Consider the following 23,596-nt stretch of genomic DNA (forward strand, 5'->3'; position numbering starts at 1 on the left):
ACACTGTCCCCAGGTCCCTGCGGCCCCTCACACACACACTGTCCCCAGGTCCCTGCGGCCCCTCACACACACACTGTCCCCAGGTCCCTGCGGCCCCTCACACACACACTGTCCCCAGGTCCCTGCGGCCCCTCACACACACACTGTCCCCAGGTCCCTGCGGCCCCTCACACACACACTGTCCCCAGGACCCTGCGGCCCCTCACACACACACTGTCCCCAGGACCCTGCGGCCCCTCACACACACACAGTCCCCAGGTCCCTGCGGCCCCTCACACACACACTGTCCCCAGGTCCCTGCGGCCCCTCACACACACACTGTCCCCAGGACCCTGCGGCCCCTCACACACACACAGTCCCCAAGTCCCTGTGGCCCCTCACACACACACAGTCCTCAAGTCCCTGTGGCCCCTCACACACACAGTCCCCAGGGGCTCTTACATCCTGCCCCTAGCTCCCTCACACACACACAGACCCCAGGTCCCTGCGGCCCCTCACACGCTGTCCCCAGGTCCCTGCGGTCCTCACACCCTGCCGCTCACACACTGTCCACAGGTCCCTGCGGCCTCTCACACCCTGTCCCCAAGTCCCCTCAAACACACTATCCCCAGTTCCCCGCGGCTCCTCACACACTGTCCCCAGGGCCCTGCGGCCTCTCACACGTTGCCCCTCACACACTGTCCCCAGGTCCCTGCGGCCCCTCACACACACATTGTCCCCAGGTCCCCTCAAACACACTTATTTTCTAATCTAACTGTTTATCCCCCGCCTTCTTTTCCGTGGGCAGGTTCCGGCCGATCACATGACCCAGCATAGATTTCCCCCCTAACCTCTCGGATCACATGACATTGCTTAGTGACGTGTCCAGCGCGTGGTGGTGGGCGGGGCTGGTGCAGGAAGTGGAAGGTAACATCTGGGTATCCGGCGGTTGGACAGGTGGTGAGTAGCTTTAGACACCTTGAAGTGTGTCTCCCGGATCTCTGGTGTACTGTGTGATGTTCCCCGGACTATGTGTAGTAGATAGTAAAGCTTTATACAGGGGAGGCTGCTCCATGCGGCTTTGCCTATGATAGCACCGGGCACAGGTGCTGGTAAGATAGCGTGTATTTGGCCCCAAGTCATGTCAGCAGATATGTACTATCAGGTTGTGGGACCCCATGATACCAGGACGTATCCGCATAAGCTCCTGTTTGTGAAAAGCACACACCATTCAGGGCATTTCTAACACTGTATGCCTCTCTAGTAGAAGCAGCTATGTCAGGTTAACGCCTGGTGTCCGGTATGAGGAGACTCTGATTTGTGTAGCTGTTAAGTTGGTCTTGCTGTTTTTGAGCCTGCTATTTCATCTAAGCACAGTTCTTTCCAATGGAATACATATTCAGTAGAAGAATTTTATTTGAATGTCTCATGGGCCACCAGAATGGCATAATCTATCAACACTACCACCATTTTTAAAAATATTTATTGGCAAAATTTAGCAGTTCTCCAGTAGGCAATTCTCAAGCATTGGTGGGACCAGTTTGTTGTTCCTGAGACTTGTGTTGAATTTATATTGCCCCCATCCAAACATCACAATCATTTTTACCTCTGTGCATTTTCAGTGGCGGTTGTTAACCCTTCAATCGCCGGCGGCATGTAAAAGACTGAGACGAATGGACGCGCCATCTTTGTTGAGATTACCACTCCCCCTGATGTCATCGGGGAGAGGCGATCAGTTGCCATGACAGACACTGTAATGAATCCTATGTCAAAACGCCATATACTGCAATACAGTTGTATTGCAGTATATGGTAGGAACGACCAGACCATCTAGGGCAGTGGTGGCGAACCTATGGCACTGGTGCCAGAGGTTGCACTTAGAGCCCTTTCTGTGAGCACCTGGGCCATTGCCCCAGCACACCAGACAGGATTCAAAGAATCTTCCTGCAGTTCCAAGCAACTTAAAAGATGCTGCTTTTGGTCCTATATTAAAGTGATACTTACTTTGCTGCTTGGGACTGTAGGAAGAGGGAGAATGAGTATATAGGGCCGAATTATCTTTGGAGGACCTTCTGCTGACCCTCGATTCTCTGTGTGCAGAGGGACACTGGAAAGAAGCTAAAATGATGCAAATTTTCCATCTTGTCCTCAGTAGGCCAAAATGATTGAAAGTTGTTGAAGAACAGGAAGCAATAATAAGTTAATGCTTTAATTTTTTGTTGGCACCTTGCAATAAATAAGGGTTGCAGTTTGGGCACTCGGCCACCAAAAGGCTTGCCATCACTGATCTAGGGTTAAAGTACCCTAGAGGGTCAAAGAAATAGTGAAAAAAATATAAATTCAAATCGCCCCTCCCTTACCCTAGAACTGGTATAAAACTAAACAGTGAAAATTACATTTTTGGTATCACCGCATCCTAAAATGCCGGATCTATCAAAATATAAAAACGGTTATTGCCGGCACTGAACCACCTAACGTAACATAAGACATTTAATTAAAAAATGATCAAAAGGTCTCATAGTCCTCAAAATTATAGCAATGAAAATATCAGCACATCTCGCAAAAAAAATGAAACCTCACACAGCTCTATACACCGAAGTATGAAAACGTTATTAACGTCAGAAAATGGTGAACAATTTTTTTTTCCTTACAGCTTTTTTTTTTTTTGTGTTAAAACACAATAAAACCTATATAAATATGGTATCGCCGTGATTGTACAGAACCAAAGAATAAATAACACAGCGTGGAATAATAGATAACGTCACTGAGAAGTAAAATTTTTTTATGCCAAAAAAGTTCTCACATGGCTCTTTACATGGAGAAAAAAAAAAAACTGTTGTGTGCGGGGGCACTTAGATTGAACAGTTTACCCTACCGCAAGTGATGCCAGATGCAACGTATACAGGACATTGTAGTTGATTCAATCTACAGAGACTGTAGACTTTGGAAAGTAGGAGGACTGTAACATCTGTAACTTTCGACAGAATTTTGACCATTACTGTGTTACAACTTTTGATCATATTATTGCAATTTATTGAAGACCTGTAACCAGAATTTTACCCCTAACACCAGAAATACCTGCTAGTAAAGGGACAAATGTCCTCCCCATATCACCTAAAATGAACGGCCACTGAGGCACTGGAATTTAATTACAGACATTTTTCTGATATGCAAATGAGTAGAGATGAGTTAACTTCTGAAGAGATGAGTCGAGTTTTCTCCAGGCTGCTAGTGAATCATGCCACCTTCTTTTGACTTACTGCTCCGTTTTTCTTCAAATCTTAACCTGAGCAGACAGGAAGGTCCTCTCCCTGTCCATTTTCTGTGCTTACCAGAGCACTGTGAGCATGGTGTGGGCAACTGCTGATCTTTTCACCATTTTACGCACCCGCGTGGGGTCAAACAGTTGTGGGTGAATTGTGTCTTGTGATGAAGTTGCCTTTAACTCTTTTTCTTTACATCTTCTGATAGCTAGTAAAACACCATTGAAGAACCACCACAAGACAACAGCCCAGAAGTAAAATATGGAGGTTGGTAAATTAATTGTATTGCTGAACCCGTTTTTTTTTTTTAGAAGGATAAGTTATTGCACAGATGTTTTTCAAATTATGATATAATGGGACACTGTAATTATTTAATTGAATTATTTCTGGTAGGTATGTTAATAACTACATACTGCCTATAAACATTGTTTGAAAATGGCTCCATTGTGTTGTTAAACTATGACTAAAACATGACATGGATAATAATGTTTTTAAATCTGTGGAATGTAATTTTTTCTGTTGGATTCTGCAGGTAGAAGGTTTTGTTAGGATTTTAATATTGATTACCTATCCTTAAAGGGTTGTACAAAGTTATATTGTTATATTATATCAACAGGATAGGGGATAACAATCTAATCAACTGCAGGGACCCCTCCGATCACAAGAATTGGGGTCCTGTTCTCAATAATTGGTGGAGCATATGTAATGCCACTCCATTTACTATAAAGGGGTTGTTGGAGGGTATAAAAAACCCTTGGGTGGCCGGGATGGGGCGGGTTAAAAGAAATAAACATTTACTTATCTCTCCGCTCCAGGCCCCATATAAACTAATGGCACTGAAGCCGCACTGCATTCAGCTTCCCGCTGGCCACACCCACCAAGATGCTGAATGCAGCGTGGCTTCCATCTCCCTGTTTGTTTACATGGGGCACGGACTAGAGAGATTGCAGGCTGGAGCCTGGGAGGGACTGCCCCACCCATTTAACCCACCCCTTCCCAGCCACCCAAGGGTTTCTTTATACCCTCGGACAACCCCTTTAAAGTAGTGCCTGAAATTGCTCTGGTGCTTTGCTTGGTGTCTTTCCCCAGGTATTGATAGTATGAGAACAATAAAAATTTAACTTGGCACACACCCTTTGGTACACACAGGCTCTATTAACTCACCCATGTTTCTTATTGTTAAGAATCAGCCTATGTGTAGTTTTTGTATTAAAGGGGTGACTAGAGTTTTAAAACGGATCATTTGAACTAAGTAATGGCACAAGACAGGGATGCCCACTGTCACCCCTGCTCTTTAATCTGTTTATCGAGCTGCTGGCGTGCTCAATAAGGCATAACTGTGAAATAGAAGGAATTAAAACAAATATATCGGAGTATAAAATTAGTTTGTATGCCGACGATATCGTGATCTCATGTTCCGACCCATTAGTCTCACTAAAGGCCTTAGGGGACACGCTTGAGGAATTCTCAATATTGTCTTATTACAAAGTAAATGCGAACAAAAGCCATATTTTGGTCCTTAATGGTAGTCTCACATTGGAGCAAGAAATTGCAAACAGGTTTAAATATGTAATTGCAAAAAAAAAGTTTTGTATATCTGGGGATAAAAATAGGACGGACAATAGATTATACAAGAAGAGTAAATAGCCAGTTTGTACTAGATAAGGTCAAAGAGTTGTGTAAAAAAGGCTCATCTTTAGTGACAGCTTTATTAGATAGTCTTTTATGTCAAGCAAAATATTTTGCCGATAATCCTGTACAACTTTAGATGTATTCCGGTTCCTTTAACTAAGCATGTTATTAAGGAAATAGAGAAATACCTAGTTACATGGGTCTGGGCACATAAAAAACCAAGAATAGCGAGGAGGGTCCTAAACTGCCCAAAGAGTTCGGGAGGAGCAGGTCTTCCTAGTATTGCACTCTATCAAGAAGCAGCATTATTAGAACCTATTAGGAAGTGGTGGTCTGCAGGGAGAGTACAGGATAGGTGGGAAAGAATAGAATCAGAGGTAGCAAATGTACGCTCATTAAAAGCTCTGTTGTTGGATAAACTTCTAGAACTAAAGGGGAAAAAAAGATTACCGTACTTTCCACTTCTGCCGCGTGGTCTGCAGTTCCCGCTGGAGATCTGCTGTCTCCGGTAGCGGGGACCTATGTAAGTATGGTCCGCTGCCCTCCTCCACCTCCCCCTCACCTTCCCCACTCACCTTCCCCGCGTTGCCGCGTCTCTTCTCGGCGTCGCGTCCCGTCGGGTCTCCGCTCCGCCCCCGCACCTCCGCCACGCCCCCGACCCTGCGCCTTATAGTCCGATGCGCCTTATATATGGAATTATTACATATATAAGGCGCATCGGACTAATGCGCCTTATATTCCGGTGCGCCTAATGGCCCGGAAAATACGGTAGGTACTTTAGGGAGGGATATATTAGTAACGACAGGTGCGATGCTGCATGCATGGAGCAAGTATTGTTATCTTTTTAAGGATAAAATAAAACCTTCCCTGGATGAAATAGATCTAATATCTGTAGAATGTCTAGTAGATGACCTTGATTTGACAGTATGGATACAGGCAGGAATTAAAAATCTTAAGGCCCTGAAGAGAAATGGTAGTTGGATACCATTTAGAGAACTGAGACAGGAATTTAATATACCCTCATCGGATTGGTTCAAACATCTTAGGCTAAAATCCCTATTCCATTCAGTAAAAGATCTTTCAGAGGAATCGGTTTACACTAGTCTGAGATTCATAACATATATAAAGTCATCTAGATCAAAAGGAGGCACCTCTGCAGCATATAGGGATCTTATCCACCGATATAGTAGGGGTAAATTACCGTATATGGCAAGGTGGGAAAAAGAACTTGGATTGTCCTTCTCAAAAGAACAGTGGAGGAAGGCAATAGAGGATTCAAACAGGAACCTGCTATGCACAAATCACATGGATAATCTGTTCAAAATTAGGAGCAGGTGGTATATAACTCCCCAAAAACTTGCAAAGGGTAATCAAGATTCCAGCGAGTACTGCTGGAGGGGATGTACGGCCATAGAATCAACCTTACATATGTGGTGGACCTGTGATCGAGTGGTGCATATATGGAACTATACCTTTGACCTTATTTCAATGATAAGGAATACTTATACCCCACCTTGCCCCGCCATTGCTCTACTGGACATATACATGAGGGGGTTTTCTGAGAACGAGAAATGGCTAACAAGCAGACTGTGCGGTGGTGAGAATGATTATTGCAAAACAATGGAAATCTGCTAGCCATGTTAATATGGATTCAATAATAGAGAGTATGAATGTATGCCACCGCTACGAAATGTACATGTGGGAACAAGGTATAATAAGAAGTAAACATTTTAAAGATAACTGGCGTCTGTGGCTAAGTTTAAATATATGAACCTAAATATGCCCCTCTAATTTTAATTTTAATGTTAGTTTAGTTCATTAGATCATAAATACCCTATAAATTCGGGAACTGAGATGCCTCCTTAGGTCCTGTGTAGTAATCCGACCCCTGTTAGTACATTAGTGTATTAGGACAGTAGAATAACATATCTATCCTATCTCTCTTTTCATTCTTTCTTTTCCTTCCTATCTATTTACTTACTCTTTTTGTAGACATGTGCCATATTTAAGTATTGGGAGAAATACGGTGAAGGGAGGATTTCTCCTCCTCAAATATATCTGTTGACATTTTCATGTTTAGGAAATAATGTCGATTTCATCTTTGTATTGTAATAACCAGCAACTCACTGCAAGATTCGTTGGTTTGTTGTTTGAATTAATTTATGTATATTGATGAATGATCAATAAACATGTTTTTGTCTAAAAAAATAAAAAATAAAACGGATCCTTGATCCATAAAAAAACATATTCTATTCATGGCTCTTGTATCAAAAAGCTGTGAAACGTGGTTTTGTAAAAAATAAAAAGCTTTCAATAAGTAGGGACCTGTGTTTTGACATGCCCACCAATGAGCTATTCCCACTTAATCATAGTCAATGTTGTCCATGTAGAACCTTCATGGATAGGGCTCATGGGCTGAGGTCAGCTGTATTTCACATGCCTGGAGGTACTGTGAATTTTGTGTAATTGTTTGACACACTGCTTTGTATGTTCTTGCAGATGTGGTGCTACCCATGTTTGCTCATTTTTATGATGCCTGTGGCTGGAAGTACCGAGGGACAGGAAAATACCACGCTTGTCACAGTTACCAGTTCAACACTGGCCACAAATTCTTCATTTACAAAACCTACTCGGTTATCCTTCTGGGACAACTTTGAAATGATGCAGCGAGCCTTCTATGTTTTGATTGGAATCAGTGTGTTAGCTGTACTCTACTTTGTGATCCGGACGTGTAGGTGAGAAATCAGTACAGTAATTCGACATCCCTCATGTATGCTATACATACATTCATTTATATAGTATGTTTACTTTGTAAATTGTATGGAATTTCATAGTCTACTATGGTATTCTGGGCTCTTTTTGCCCCAGCTTCACAGAATTTTTCAGGTCAAACATTTTTAATTGCAAGTAACTTTCTAACTAACATTAATCTCTGCTTTATATCGGCACAGGGTTTTATGCATCCTCTCTCTCTTATAGGATGTTAAGAGGTCCAGAATTGTGCAATTTTTCTCATTTTTATTAAAATTGCCAAAAACCTTATTGAGAGGCACCTGCCCAGCTTTAAAGTGTAACCGTCATTTGATATGTTGTAGGGCAGGTAATTTTAAGCACTTTTGCAATTGGATTAGTTACCCAAATCTTGCTCCTTCCTCTTGTATTCTGCAGACTTCCCCGAGATGGCAGTGACTGCTCAGATGTCTGTTACTATGGACATTCCGTCTTCATAAAGAAGCTGAGACTACGGGAGGGAGAGACGCCCCCATCCCCCTCTCTGCTCACAGCTGATTACCTCATGTCTGCAGCAGTCATGTGTCACTGCCCCAGCACTCAGTCATGTGCAGGTAGAAGCCCTCACTAAATGTAGTGACCAAACATCTACACTTATCTCTCCTCAGCTTTCCCTACACTTGAGTATAAAGAAATAATCCACACAGACACAAGCTGCAGCCCTCCCTCCCCCCATCACCTCACACAAGGAAGTGGCAGGAGACACTCTCCAAGCTGTGCCCTCATGTGCTGTGCTGGGGTGTTACTTAGATAGGTACATAGCTAGATAGATATGAGATGGATAGATAGATGATAGATATGAGATAGATAGATGATAGATAGCTCTGGTCTCATTGGTCAGCACCTCGTGCTTGTGATGAGGTGACAGGAGGCAGGCTCCGCCCCTTCATCTTGCTGATTGTAGTTTTTTTTGAGAGCTGGAAACCCTGGTTGCTATGGGCCAAAAAAGGTACTAAATGAGGACCGAGAGGCAAAATATTTTGAGGAATGATTCCCAGGGACACTTGGAGCAGAATTATGTATTTTTGTTTTGTTTTTTTTTTTTTGCTCAGAATGACGGTTACACTTTAAGTGACTTTTAGAGGCCTAATAGTAAAACCCCATAAATCATGCCACTTTAGAAACTACACTCCTCAATGTGTGAAAAATCAACTTTAAGAAGTGTGTTAATCCTTTAGATGCAAGGTGTAATGTTTTTAGACAATATATTAATTTTGGCCCAAAATTAAACCGTCACAAAGTATTAAATGACGAAAAAACTCCACAAAGTTTGAAACCCTATTTCTCCCGAGTATGAGGATGCCCCATATGTGGTGGTAAACTACTGTATGGGCACACGGCCGGGCATAGAACGGAAGGAGCGCCATTTGGAGCAGATCTGCATTGTCACATTTTACATGCTATAAAATGTTTATTTTTTTGTAAATTGGACATATGGGGGATTATTTTTTTGTGGATGAGATTCACTTTTCAGGTACATCATTTACAGGGGGATTCAATAGCTGTTTTTTTTTATTTTTATTATTAACTCTTTCTTGGTGGTGGTTAAAAATAATCATTAATGATTTTATGGTTTATGGTTTTTAGCATTATTTTTTCCGGACATTTACTGTACCATAAAAATAATGTGTTATCTTTATTCTATGGGTCATCACAATTACGGCGATACCCCTTTTATATAGCTTTTTTACGGTTAACTTGTTTTGTAGAATATAGAACTCATTTTGTGAGAGATTTGCTTGTATTTGCATCGCTATGTATTAATGGGCATAACATTTATATTTTTTTTTGTTTACAGAGCTTATTTTTTGTGGGACAAGCTGTACTTTTTCTTGGTATCATATCGGGGTAGATGTTACTATTTGATAATTTTCAGAGGTCAGATGTGAACATTTCATAATTTTAATGTAGTTTTTGGGCGTATTTTTTACAGCCTGCTGACAGCTGCACTGTTATCGGACCTCAGGGTTGCCATGGTAATGATCGGCACCTCCGTGCCCTGCAGCGATGCACTATAGATGCGGCGGTCACTATGACAGCGCATCGCTTGTTCAAGCCAACTTGTTTAAAAGTATAAAATGATTTTTAAAAAGTTTAAAAAAACTTAGTCTTTGTAATAAAAAGAATTAAAGTAAAAGTCCCCTGAACACAAACATTCCCTATGCATGTCTGATAAAGTCTAAAAAAAAAAAACCCCACTAAATCATCAAAAAAAACCCACATATTTGGTTTCGCTGCATCTGTAACAATCTGTACAATAACTCAGAAAAATTATTGGACCCGATTGGTGAATGCCGTATAAACAAAACCCAAAAAACTCACTTAAAAAAAATGTTCTAATAAGTGATCTAAAATAATTATGTGCGCCAAAATGGTACCAATGAAAAGGACGACTCATAACACATAAACACATAAAAAATAAGCCCTAAACCAGCACTGTCAACCAAAAAAAATATTACAGTTACCGTATATACTCGAGTATAAGCTGAGACCCCTAATTTTACCACCAAAAACTGGGAAAAACTATTGACTCGAGTTTAAACCGAGGGTGGGAAATGCATTGGTCACAGACCCCCCTCCCCCAGTATCTAGCCAGCCTGCCCCCAGTAGTATAGTATATACAGCCTGCCCCTAGTGGTATATACAGCACTGCCCCCAGTGGTATATACAGCACTGCCCCCAGTGGTATATACAGCACTGCCCCCAGTGGTATATACAGCACTGCCCCCAGTGGTATATACAGCACTGCCCCCAGTGGTATATACAGCACTGCCCCCAGTGGTATATACAGCACTGCCCCCAGTGGTATATACAGCACTGCCCCCAGTGGTATATACAGCACTGCCCCCAGTGGTATATACAGCACTTCCCCCAGTGGTATATACAGCACTGCCCCCAGTGGTATATACAGCACTGCCCCCAGTGGTATATACAGCACTGCCCCCAGTAGTTAGTATACAGCCAGCCCTTCATTAAAAGAAAATAATAAACTTATATACTCACCCTCCGGTGGCCCGACCTGCAGCGCTGCTCCCCCGATGTCCGTGCGGGTCCTCTTCCGGCTTCGGCGCCCGTCTTCTGTCTTCACTAACTTCGTGCCGGGCGCCGCCATTGTTCTCTCCCGGACGGCGCTTAGTATGACGCGCCACTGGTGACGTCATACTAGGCGCCGCCTGGAGGAAAAACATGGCGGCGCCCGTCACGAACTTAGTGAAGACGGGCGCCGAAGCCAGAAGAGGACCCGCGCGGACATCGGGGGAGCAGCGCTGCAGGTTGGGGCCACCGGAGGGTGAGTATATAAGTTTATTATTTTTTAAAGATTTTTTATGACTGTATGACTCATGTATAAGCCGAGGGGACGTTTTTCAGCACATTTTTTGTGCTGAAAATCTCGGCTTATACCCGAGTATATACGGTAGTATTTTCAGTGTACAATGTACAACCCCCAAAAAATACAAAGGAAACCAAAATTTACAATTTTCTTTTCCTCTATACATTCAAGAGTTAATAATCTCATCAATAAGCTAATGACACACTAAAATGAAGTATTTGTAAAGTTCATCTCATGTCGCAAAAAATAAGCCCTTGTATGTCCAAATTGCCAAAAAAATAAAGATTGTATAGCCAATAAAAAGGGACATTGCATAATCTGCCCTGAATGGCACAGCTTCCCTTCAGTGCCCTGTCATGTGCCCATACAGCACTTTACCACCACATATGGAAATTGTTATACTCGGGAGAGATTGGGGATCAAATTTTGTGGACCGTTTGGTATTTAATCCACTGAGAATTTGTACATTTTATGAAAAACACATTAATTTAGCCAAAAAAATGTAAATTACAAAATTGCATCCGATTTTGTAACTTCATAAAAGTTGTTTTACGTACGTTGAGGGGTGTAGTTTCTATAATGGGGTAATTTATGAGGTTTTACTTTTATTTAGGCCTCTTAAAGTGACTTGAAACCTGAGCAGGTCCCTCAATAGCAGGGTTTTCCATTTTTTTTAATGAAAATGTGAAAAATTGCACCTAACGTTCAAAGCCCATGTCCACATAAAGTAGACATTCGGTGAATGTTAAAGTTTTTTTGCTGTTATGACTATGTATGGAATAAGTAGAACATTTTGAATTTCAAAAATCAAGAATTTTTCCAATTATTTACCAAATATCTATTTTGCATAGATAAACGCAAAACAAAACATACCCCCAAAATTTTTCAACTGACATATGAAGTACAAAGTCTCACGAGAAAACAATTTCAAAATCACTTAGATATGTTAAAGCGTTCCAAAGTTATAACCACTTATAGTGACACAGGGCAGATTTGAAAAAATGGGCCCTGTCAGGAAGCTGAAAAGTGGCTTTGGCGTTGGATGTCCCCAGGCTAAAATGAACCTTAGAATCTACTACCAGGATCAAGGATGGTAAACCAAGCACACTTATATGCTGGCCCGTGCCCCCTATGGCAAAATGGATTACAATCCTTGATCCTGGTGGTAGATGTTCTTTAAGGCCAGCCACTTCCCTCCTAGTTCTTATGGTGGCCCCATCATGGCTGTTCTCTGGGCTTAGTTCTGTTTTATAGGCTGCAATCCTCACTAGAAAGTCTGCTGGTTAGACCCCTACGGGGAGATTTATCTGGCTTCTACACCAGAAAACTGGTGTAGAAACCCTGAAATAATAGGAGTTACAAGAAATTGTGATCATTTCCCCCTTTACACCATCTCCACGCCAAAGGGACATGGCCAGCAAGAGTGGGCATGAATGGGAAGCTCCTCCACCTGCGCACTTACTGTAGCAAGTGAACTTTTACAAGTGAAAGCTCTTCTGCTGTGCATATTTCTAAAAATATATATTGCACAGCTCGGCACGCAGATGTATCAAGAGGCAGGAGCTTTTTGATATATCCACCAGCGCCAGAGGGACTAGAATTTCATCATATGCCGGTGTTCGTATGAAAAATAGCCCCTTGTATAGATTCTAGGAGGGAGGTTATAGTTCCAAAAGGAAGTTCTTATAGTTACCAGAGACACAAGTCACAAAGGTCAGGGAGCCCAAGTGGGAGGATCAGTTCACATCACAGGAACAGACAAAGCAAAGTCATCATGCTCTGAAACAGGAAGAAATCTCTGTAACAAGATCCTTAGGGGCTTCTAAAAGAGTAGGAAGTCCGTAAACTACAGGATCTATTTCCAAGTCTGTAAACACTTTTTTTTTTTTTTATTCTTCATACGTGACTCCCCACTAGATTTAGAGCATTCTTATATTTCTATGAAAGGGTTAAAATCAAGAAAGCCATAATGTCATATCCTCTTTCCAGAGTTGCCAGATCATCCAGGGGTGATTAGGTTAATAAAAGCAGTCTCTAGATTATGTCCCACAGTAAGATGTTCTTACCATCACAAGATGTTTCTAGTCTGTTAGTTCTGGTTTCTGTTGAACTCCTTCAGAATAGTTCTAATAAGCTGCTGTCTCTGAAGGTAGATTTCTAGTTGCAGTTTCTTTAGTCAGAAGAAATGGGGAACTGGCCACCACGAAGGGGAAGAATTCTATCTACAATCTAGATATTATGAGAATTGTTTTTGTATATCTTCAAAAATTCTGCATGGTGAAAGCCAGACAATCTGTTCATCCTTTGGGCTGGAGCTAATTAAGAGTAGAAAGCTTCATCTGCAACTATATCAAATGTATTAGTCAAAAAGTTAGCATGGCCTACAGTTCCTCTAGGTGTCTCTCCTCCAAATCAGATCTGTACCCATTCCATACAAGCACTTGCTACAAGGTGGGCACTTTATGTAGCCTAAAAATGTAGAACAGCTACTTGGACTTCTCCACATACTTTTTTCAGATACTACTATATGTCTCTGCGGATTTGTCCTTTGGCAGGAAAGTCCTGTCTTCTATTATCCCACCCTGAATTTTTCTCTTGGCTAAGCTTCATGTACTTGTCCACATGAGCGGACGTGTTCCGTGAGCCACAAGCTGGCCGGGGTAGGAGGGGTGAGTTCCGTTGACCCCTTCTTTCTACGTAGCAAGCTGAGCTACCGTCCCTCAAATCCAGGAAGGATTGCAACCTGATAAAGCAAAATAATTTTATGTACAAGAAGGGACTCTACATTCTATTTTTTATATATATGTTCGTGCCCAATGTTATATGTAATATGGCACAGAACCCATATATTTGGAAATGTACTATATATTCCTTTTTGTTTCATTATACCAAATTAATAATAAGACGAATATATCCAGAAAATATTAAAATATACAATAAAAACATGATCATATAATAAGTTACATCTAATATATCAATCCATAAAATAGTAGCTCAAAATACATAGTTTTATTGTTCAGAAATTCAAGGGCCCTTTTAAATTGTGATGGTAGTTATGGTGTTAGTATGAAGTCAGCAATCTTTTATTAAGTGCACTTTTTTATATTAAATACATTGTAGTCCATTGACAGACAAGCATGATATTGCCTAGGACTCTGTCATCACTTTGAGCCGCCTGGCGGCTTCTCTGTAACGCCAGGATTCCGGCATAGAGGAGACATCACATGCATCCGCACTAGATACTATGCAACGCCACGCCAGAGAAGAGAGAAGTTCAAAAGTAGACGGCCTACACCGAGGAACTGGTGTTTGCAAGTATAATCATAAAATTAATTTTTGCTTGACCACTAATTTGTATAAAAGACTTAATGTAAAACCGATCTTTTATAACAGAGGGCAGTATCAAGGTTGGAACTTTCAGCTTATTCAATATAAAAAAGTGCACTTTATAAAAGATTGCTGACCTCTAACCTCATTAGAACTACCGTCATAATTTACAGGGCCCTTATGAGCATATTGAGCAATTAATAAAACTATCCCATCAAGTTGACGTCTCACATATCATGAAAAAAAAAAAAAAGTAAAAATTGTTATGATGTGTAAAGTGGTTGCAAAGATATCATAGTTCAAAGAAGAGCAGAACGGAGTGGACATTCAGGTACAAATGACCATTGCGCATCAAAGGGTTATTGTTTGACCTTTAGAAATGCCGTTTTAAACGTCAACTTTTGTAAAAATGTTTACCTTATTATTTTATAGCCTAAAAAAGAAGCCACAGAGAAAGAAGTATGGGCTTCTTTCAGATTATGATGAAACCATGGAACTGGGATCAATGGACAGCGATGAAGACAAAATATTTGAGTCAAGAAGTTTAAGAAGGTAAGAACTTAAAGGAAACCTACTACTAGTAGTGGCAGGTTTCCGATGGAAATACCGGGCACCAGCTCAGGGTGAGCTGGTGCCGGAGCTTATTTTAGTTAGTGTTTTAAACCGCGGTATCGCGGTTTAAAACACTTTTTAAACTTTATAGCCGGCGCAGGCAGGTACGCGCTCGGCGCTTACCGTGCACGCGGCTACATAGGAAGTGAATGAGAGCCGCGTGCACGGTAAGAGCCGAGCGCGTACCTGCCTGCGCCGGCTATAACGTTTAAAAAGTGTTTTAAACCGCGATACCGCGGTTTAAAACACTAACTAAAATAAGCTCCGGCACCAGCTCACCCTGAGCTGGTGCCCGGTATTTCCATCGGAAACCTGCCACTACAAGTGGTAGGTTTCCTTTAAATGAAGACAACTGAAAAATCTTTAACTGCAGGAATAAATCACTATCTAATCAAATATCTCCGCTCAAAAGAGTAGGAAGGCCCCAGAAACTTCAAAATAACCCCTTTCAAGCTTCCATAGAAGAGCACAAATATGCCTCAATCGATAAATTAATCAGAATCTTTATTATAATTTCAATCAACAGTATATTACAGCAAATACATAAATACTAAAAAACCCCATTAAAAAAGGACATCTAAAAACAAACGCAAATACGGACACTGTGGGAAAACTGAGGGGTACACTATTACATGTATATGCAACGCTGGTGTTGGCCTGAACACTATCCAGGCCAATGTAACATTATATATGACAGGTACTGCTATTGCTACATGCCCAATTCAGAAAATAAATATTGTACATTGTATTAACACATATTCAAACATATGTCACAAACACAAAAGTATTAACCAGTACCCACCAGACGCCATGACAGCCCTACCAGTACACACTGTCCGACACCCCAATGCACGTTTCGCACCCTGTATTTATGTATTTGCTGTAATATACTGTCGATTGAAATGATAATAAAGATTCTGATTTATCGTTTGAGGCATATTTGTGCTCTTCTATGGAAACTTGATAGGGGTTATCAAGAACTTAAATGAAACTTACAACTTTTTTTTTCCTTTGAAACATTTATATAATTTTTTTCCTCTTTCTGTTGACAGGTGATTATTAAAGTGGGAAATCTGAGATCACTAACCTCAACAAAAGCTCTGTCTGTCCTTGTGATGACGCAGACTGTTTGGGGTCTGTGTTTTGAGGGGATATAAGCCTTGGTTACCAAATAAATTCTTACATTAACTACTGCCACAGGCCTCGCTGATTTTGGGATAAGATGGTCTTTATTCTGCTATAAGGGATTTAACTGTAAAGACTTAAAAGAATATGTGGTTCTATTGCCTTTGCGGCCTTTGCACAAAATGTACATTCCATTTTTACAGTGTAGACTACTTCTAATGTTGTCTATTTTAGACTTGCAGCCACTAACAGTTGAATAACAAGTTTTTTTAGTTTACCCAACACAAAGTATTTTCTGAATTCTGTTGAAAAAACAGTTAATATGATTCTGCTGCCAGAGAGTTTGGCAAAGATGCAAGTTCTTATTCTGTACTACCAATTTTCTACATGCTGCAGCATATTTTGTAACAAACGTTTATTTTTCCAATGTGCCTTTTTTTTATATATGAATAAAACATTCTGTTTAAACTTAACATTTGTTTGATTCTTATTTTACTAAAATCACAGTTTGGTTGTTGAAGATGCCAAGAGAGGAGCAAGTAACCAATCACAGCACATCAGAGATTTTAGCTCCTCATGGTGTGCCAAATATCTGAATGAAATCACATACTCATACTCACATACTCGAGTATAAGCCGACCCAAGCTACTTAATTGTATCACACAAAAACTGGCAAAAGCTATTAACTCGAGTATTCGCCTAGGGTGGGTAATGCATTGGTCACAGCCTCCCCCAGTATATAGCTAGCCAATCCCCTGCCCTCCAGTATATAGCTATTTAGCCTCCTGCCCCCCCAGTATATAGCCAGCCGCCAGTATATAGCACGTCAGCCCATGCCCCCCAGCATATAACCTGTCAGCCAATGTCCCCTAGTATATAGTCAGCCTTCCTCCAGTATATAGCCAGCCAGCCCCCTGCCCCAAGTATATAGCCAGCCAACCAGCCCACCCACAGAATAAAGCTAGTCAGCCAGCCCACTCCCAGTATATAGCTAGTCTGCCACCTTGCCCCTGGTATATAGTCTGCCAGCCCTCCCCCAGTATATTGCCAGCCAGCCTACCCCTAGTATACAAAAAATAAACTCAATATTCACCTCTTCTTTCTTTCTGTTGACACTCACTTTCTGACATCATAGTGTGTGCACGGCCCGCGCAAATGTTGCTGCCAAGTAATAAGAGGACCTGCGGGGAGTGTCGGAAAGTACTGATTTTCTTCTTTTTTTTTTTTTCCTCAAATCTAAGTCAAATTTTTTTTTTCTAAGCACACTTTTTGTGCTGAAAAACTCTGCTTATATTTGAGCATACAGAGTAGATCAATTAATAGATATCCTGTTACAGATCTATGCTCCGCACCTATAACTCTTCCCATTACCTCGCCAAATGAATAAATAATTTAACCCCTTAACGCTGAAGCCACTTTTCACCTTCCTGACACGGCCCATTTTTTAAATAGACACATGTCAGATTTTAAGTGGTTATAACTTTTGAACACTTTAACATATCCAGTTGAGATTGTTTTTTTTGTGACACATTGTACTTCATGTTGGTCGAGAAATTTAATCAATATATTTAGTATTTATTTATGAAATAAATGGAAATTTGCCAAAAATTTTGAAAAAAACAATGTTTCCAAAATTCAGAATTTTCTACTTTTTGGAAAGTTGGTCATATCACTAAAATAACTTGATAACTAACATTTTCCATATGTCTGCTTTAACTTGGCAACATTTTTCAAACATCTTTTCCTTTTTTTTAGGATGCTAGGAGGCTTATAACTTTAGGTGCAATTTTTCAGATTTTCACGAAAATCATCAAAACCTACTTTTGGAGGGTCAGTTTAGTTAGAAGTGACTTTATAAGGCCTACATGACAGAAAACCCCCACAAATGACACCATTTTAGAAACTACACCCCTGAAAATATTCAAAACAACCTTTGGGAATTTTGTTAACCCTATGAGCGTTTCATGAGGGTGAAAGATAAATGAAAGTGAAATTACAGAAATGTAATTTTATCTTACAATAGATTCATTGAACACTAAAATTTGCACCTTCACAATGGGTTAAAAAGGAAAATGCATTTTACAATGTTTAGGGCAATTCCTCCTGAGCATGCCAATACCCATTTTGTCCCTGTAGCCTGCTGTACGGGCACAGGGGGGCACTTGGAATGGAAAGAGCGTTGTTTCGCTTTTGCAGGGCAAATATGGCTGAAAAAGTTTTCATGTGTCAGGATGCATTTGGAGAGCCATAGTGGTACCAAAACAGAGGAAAGCCCCAACATGAGACACCATTCTGGAAAGTACAGCCCTTGGAGAGTTTAGCAAGGTGTAATTTGTGTAGTTGCCCCAACAGGTGTTTTATTCAATTAGGCCCCAAAAGGGAAAAAAGGTGAAAATGTTCTAAAAAAAAGTCACTTTTACCCCAAATTTTTGTAAGCCACAAGGGATAAAAGATGAAACAACCCCCATAACTGTGTACAACTATTTCTCCTAAGCACAGAACTGCACCACTTGTGCATATAAAGTGTTGCATGGGTACACAGTGAAGCTCAGAAGGGCTTTTAGAAGCCAGATTTGACAATCATCCTTTACATGTGTCAGGATGCATTTGGAGAGCCCTAGTGGTACCAAAACAGAGGGGAACCCCAACAAATGTCACCATTTTGGAAAGTGCACCCTTTGGAGAATTTAGCAAGGTGTAATATGTATATTTTCCCCCACAGGTGTTTGCTTCAATTAGGTCCCTAAAAGGAAAAAGATTAACATTTTCCCCAAAAAGTCACTTTTACGGCTAATTTTTGTATCCCATAAGTCATTAAAGATGAAACAACCCCAAAAAATGTGTACTAGCATTTCTCCCGTGTATAAAATTGCCCCACACATGCAAATAAAATGTTGTATGGGTACGCAGTGAAGCTCAGAAGGGAAAGAGGGGCGTTGGCCTTTTAGAAGCCAAATTTGACAAACATCCTTTACCTGTGTCAGGATGCATTTAGAGAGCCGTAGCGGTACCAAAACAGAGGGGAACCCCAACAAGTGTCACCATTTTGGAAAGCACACCCCTTAGAGAATTTAGCAAGGTGTAATATGAGTATTTGTCCATAAAGGTGTTTGATTTAATTAGGGCTTAAATAGGACAAAGGTGAACATTTTCTTATTCACCTGGAATATGCTGTCCAGTTCTGGGCACCGGTCCATAAAAAGGATGCCCTGGAGCTGGAGAGGGTTCAACGTAGAGCCACAAAAATGATAAGGGGTATGGAGGGTCTCAGTTATGAGGAAAGATTAAAACAACTAGATTTATTTAGTCTGGAAAAGAGACGACTACGAGGGGACATGATTAATTTATTTAAATATATGAATGGTCCATACAAAAAATTTGGTGGTAAGTTGTTTCAGATTAGATCAAATCAAAAGACGAGGGGGCACTGTCTCCGTTTGGAGAAATCAAGGTTTAATCACCGGAGGCGACAGGGCTTTTTTACTATGAGAACGGTCAATCTGTGGAATAGCCTTCCTCAGGAGCTGGTCACAGCAGGGACAGCAGAGAGCTTCAAGAAGGGTCTAGATGCCTTTTTACACCTAAATAACATAGATGGTTATGTTATATAGAATTGTTTCCCCTAAATCCCTTCCTCATCCAATCCCTTCCCTTCCTTGGTTGAACTTGATGGACAAGTGTCTTTTTTCAACCGTAGAAACTATGAAAAGTCATTGTACCCCTAATTTTTTATAGCCACAAGGGATAAAAAAAATGTAATAACCCCCCAAAATGTGTAAAGCTATTTCTCTCGAGTGTAGAAGTACCTCACACGTGTATATAAAATGTTGTATGGGCGCACAGTAAAAGGAAAGGGGGAGGTTTGCATTTTAGAAGCCAAATTTGACAGAAATGTTTGACATGCATTTGGAGAACCCTGGTGGTATAAAACAGATAAGAATCCTAAAAGTGACCCTAATTTTTGAACACACACCCCTTAGAGCAGCGATGGTGAACCTTTTAGAGACTGAGTGCCCAAACTACAACAAAGACCCACTTATTTATCGCAAAGTGCCAACACAGAAATTTAATTTGTGGTTTATACTCCATTCTCTGTCACAGATTTCATTGATACCAGCCCCCTGAGGACACCAATAAAGCAGAAAATAGTCCCAGTTCCAGCTGTCACTTCAAAATAGCTCTGTGCACAGCAAGTCCTGGGCTGTCTGGGACTGCAGGAAGATATCTGGAGTCATCTCTGGTGATGGCCTGAGTGCCCACAGAAAGGGCTCTGAGTGCCACCTCTGGCACCAGTGCCATAGGTTAGCCATCACTGCCTTAGAGAATTTCGCAATGTGTAATATATGTATTTGCCCCTACAGGTGAACGATCCAATTAGGCCCTAAACATTAAAACGGTGAAAATTTTCCTATAAATGTCACTTTACTCCTAATTTATGTAAGCCACAAGGGATAATATATTAAATAACCCCAAAAAAGGTGTAAAACTATTTCCCTCGAGTGTAGAAGTACCCCACATGTGCATATAAAATGCTTTATGGGCGCACAGTAGAGGAAAAGAGGGATGTTTGTCTTTTAGAGGCTAAATTTTACAGAAATCCTTCACATGTGTCAGGATGCCTTTGGAGAGCCGTAGTGGTACCAAAGCAGAGGAAAACCCGAAAAGTGACCCTAATTGTTGAATGTACACCCCTTATATAGTAAGGTGTAATATGTGGTGTAGTGTAATACACGTGGTGAAATGAGCATTTTGAACATACAGGTGGTTTCCAAATACGATGTACAATGGAGTCCAAGATGGAAATTGCAATTATTTCTGGAAAGTTCAGTGCCCGTTATGTGGCGCCCCTTATGAGATAATCGAGGGGTATAGGGAGCAACGGGACATAACAGTTGTTACAGTTATTCATTTTACTGAATTCACAACAGGTTGGGCGTGAATTGTGAATGTGTTGCGTATAAGGAGGTGGAATATACCAAGGGACCAACTAAACTTTTGTCACACTTGGAGTTGTCGCAGGTCTCTTAGTAGTATGTAGTGTCCATCCTTAGTATATAGTGTCCATCCTAACTCCTCTTTTGGAACAGACTCTTTATTGAGTCCTTCCTTTAGAAGCAGCAGAATTCACCGGGAAAATGCTGCCCTGGCAAAATACAGGAACATCTAAACCAGAGGTACTGGGGCCACGTCCTTCTTGTCCCAATATTAGTTTCCTAATATCTTCCTCTTGAAAACTGAGAAATGATACGGCAGGACATGCACATTGGAACAGCTCGTAAGAGTTGTACAGCATAATCTGTACAATGTGCACGGCCAGCGCTTTTGTACCATATCTTTGTTTTTCATAGGGAAATTATCACCAAGTGTTGCTCTTATTCACCTAGCGATGCCCTTTGTGACGAATATTGCTGCTTTTGGCTGGACCAAATCGACCAGCCAATAACAGCAAACATGGACAGAGGGGGGAAACAAAACCCCTCTGGACCGCAAGGCACAATTGGTGGCTGTCAGGAACAGCCGCCACTCTGCCCCGATCACTGTGTCTACAGTGGAGGAAAATAAAATCATCAATTCTTGTTTTGGATTTTTAGCATTTTTTTGGGGGGTGTTCACTGTAGCATAACAATAATATATTATCTTTATTCTACGGATCACTACGATTACGGCGATACCTCATTTATATAGTTTTATTTATATTTGTCCAATTTTATTGAAGGAAAACTAGAATAGAAAAAATTGCATTTGTTTTAGTATTGCCATTTTTATAGCAGCATAACTATAGTATTTTTTCGTTGACGGAGCTGCTTGTGAGCTTATTTTTTGCGTGACAAGTTGTTCTTTTCAGTGGTATCATTTTGGCGCTTGTAACTTTTTCTGATCACTTTTTAGAACATTTTTTGTAAAGCAATTTGATAAAAAGTTTTAATTTTTGGCAAGTTTTTGGGTTTTTTTTTTTACCACGTTCACCTAGAGGGTCCAATTAAGATTATGATTTATTGTACAGATTGTTACGGACGCAGCGATACCAAATAAGTGGGTTTTTTTGTGATTTAGTGTTTTTTATACTTTATTACTTGTGTACAGGGAAATGTGGTGTTTGGGGGGGACTTTCACTTTCTTTTATTATTTATTTTATTTTAAAAAACCTTTATTGTTTTAACTTTTTTTTTACTGTTACTGACATCTAAGCTTGAACAAGTGATCTTCTGATCACTCGTTCAAGCTATTTTACAGGTTACACAGTGCAATACAGATGTATTGCACTGTGTAATTACACAGTGTCTTACAGTGTCTTACAGCCGGGTCCTGCCAGGAGGCACGGACCCGGCTTCCGGATCAAGATCTCGCAGCCCCGGGCACCGGCAGTCCCGGGGCTGCGATCGGAGCAGCGGACCCCCCCGGTAAGCGCCGCGGGGGGTTCTGATTCACCTTACATTAAATTTGAATGCCTCTGACACGCCGCGGTCAGCGCGACCGCGGCGTGTTAGGGGTTAACACCCGCGATCGGAGAAATCTCCGATCGCGGGTGTTAGAGGCAGGTGTCGGCTATAATATATAGCCGACACCCGCAGCTTCTGGCGCCGGCTCCGTTCAGGAGCCGGCACCAGAAGCTTGACATAATAATACTGCATTTTGCGGGAACGCACCTCCCGCGATGCAGTACTATTACGTCAAATGTCGGGAAGGGGTTAAAGAGGACCTTTCACTACATCGCACATGTGTAGATTAGCACCCTATTCTAATGGGGCTATTACACAGATTCAGGGGCACTTAGAATTTTCCTTCTAGCCCCCCACAGTTGCGGAGATATCATTCCCTGTTTCTGACCATTGTAATCTGTCTTTGGTCAGAGAGGAGGAGCTGGAGGCGTGTGTTATGCTAATCTTCTCTCCTAGATTAGTGGCAGGCAATGTCAGAAGCTATCATGAATATTGAGCTGTGATGTAGTCATGCTCATCTAAAGGCTGTGTTCACACACATTCCACTAATTTTCTGTTGACATTGCGTTTGCATAATCACATTGTTTCAAAATTGCGTTCACTTTGCATGGACATTACCTTTACATCGCAAATGGGTTGTGAAAGCAAATGCGATGTTAGGAGGTTTCTGATAACGCTAGCAGTGTAACACTGCTGGGACTGTTGTAGCACTAGGAGCTGCTTACTTTAGGAAGTGGCTTCTAGTGGTGTTTTTAAGGTTAACAGGTCCTCTTTAATTTACACTTATGTAATGTTTGCTTTTGTCGCATTTATCCTTCTGTGGCGTTTGTGTTGCGTTTACGGTTACATGGGGTTTGCGTTCTGTATACACTTACATACCATTTGCGCCATCTTTATGTGGTGTTTGTGCTTATCACGTTTATGCTTATGCTCAGTTTACGTTTACATCAAGTTTACGGCACAATTACACTGCGTTTGCAGCATGTTTATGCGTTTTACATTGTATCTGCGTCACATTTGTGTCACGTTTATGCTTACGGGCCGTTTGTGTTGCGTTTTTGCTTTTGTGGCACTTTTCCACTTACTTGCCGTTTGGC

General features: G+C 41.2%; 1 protein-coding gene across 2 annotated transcripts; it reads left to right on the forward strand.

Moving 5' to 3' along the window:
• Positions 1 to 785: 785 nt before the first annotated feature.
• Positions 786 to 16,532, forward strand: FAM174C (family with sequence similarity 174 member C). 2 transcript variants are annotated; one of them, XM_072111791.1, is made up of 5 exons: positions 786 to 939; positions 3,451 to 3,509; positions 7,374 to 7,609; positions 14,755 to 14,874; positions 15,987 to 16,532. In XM_072111791.1, the coding sequence occupies exons 2-5, from the start codon at positions 3,504 to 3,506 to the stop codon at positions 15,988 to 15,990; spliced, it is 366 nt and encodes a 121-aa protein (XP_071967892.1). In that variant the 5' UTR covers positions 786 to 939; positions 3,451 to 3,503; the 3' UTR covers positions 15,991 to 16,532. The 2 variants fall into 2 exon arrangements, with proteins under 2 accessions (XP_071967892.1, XP_071967899.1); XM_072111798.1 differs by lacking the exon at positions 786 to 939 and adding an exon at positions 957 to 1,091.
• Positions 16,533 to 23,596: the final 7,064 nt, after the last annotated feature.

Source organism: Engystomops pustulosus, chromosome 1 (genome assembly GCF_040894005.1).
Source record: "Engystomops pustulosus chromosome 1, aEngPut4.maternal, whole genome shotgun sequence".
In the NCBI taxonomy this organism is placed as follows: Eukaryota; Metazoa; Chordata; class Amphibia; order Anura; family Leptodactylidae; genus Engystomops; species Engystomops pustulosus.

Excerpts from the sequence above, each read along its gene's own strand:
- FAM174C (XM_072111791.1), top strand. Across the intron at positions 7,610-14,754 it reads TTTGTGATCCGGACGTGTAG|CCTAAAAAAGAAGCCACAGA; the intron begins GTGAGAAATCAG and ends ATTATTTTATAG.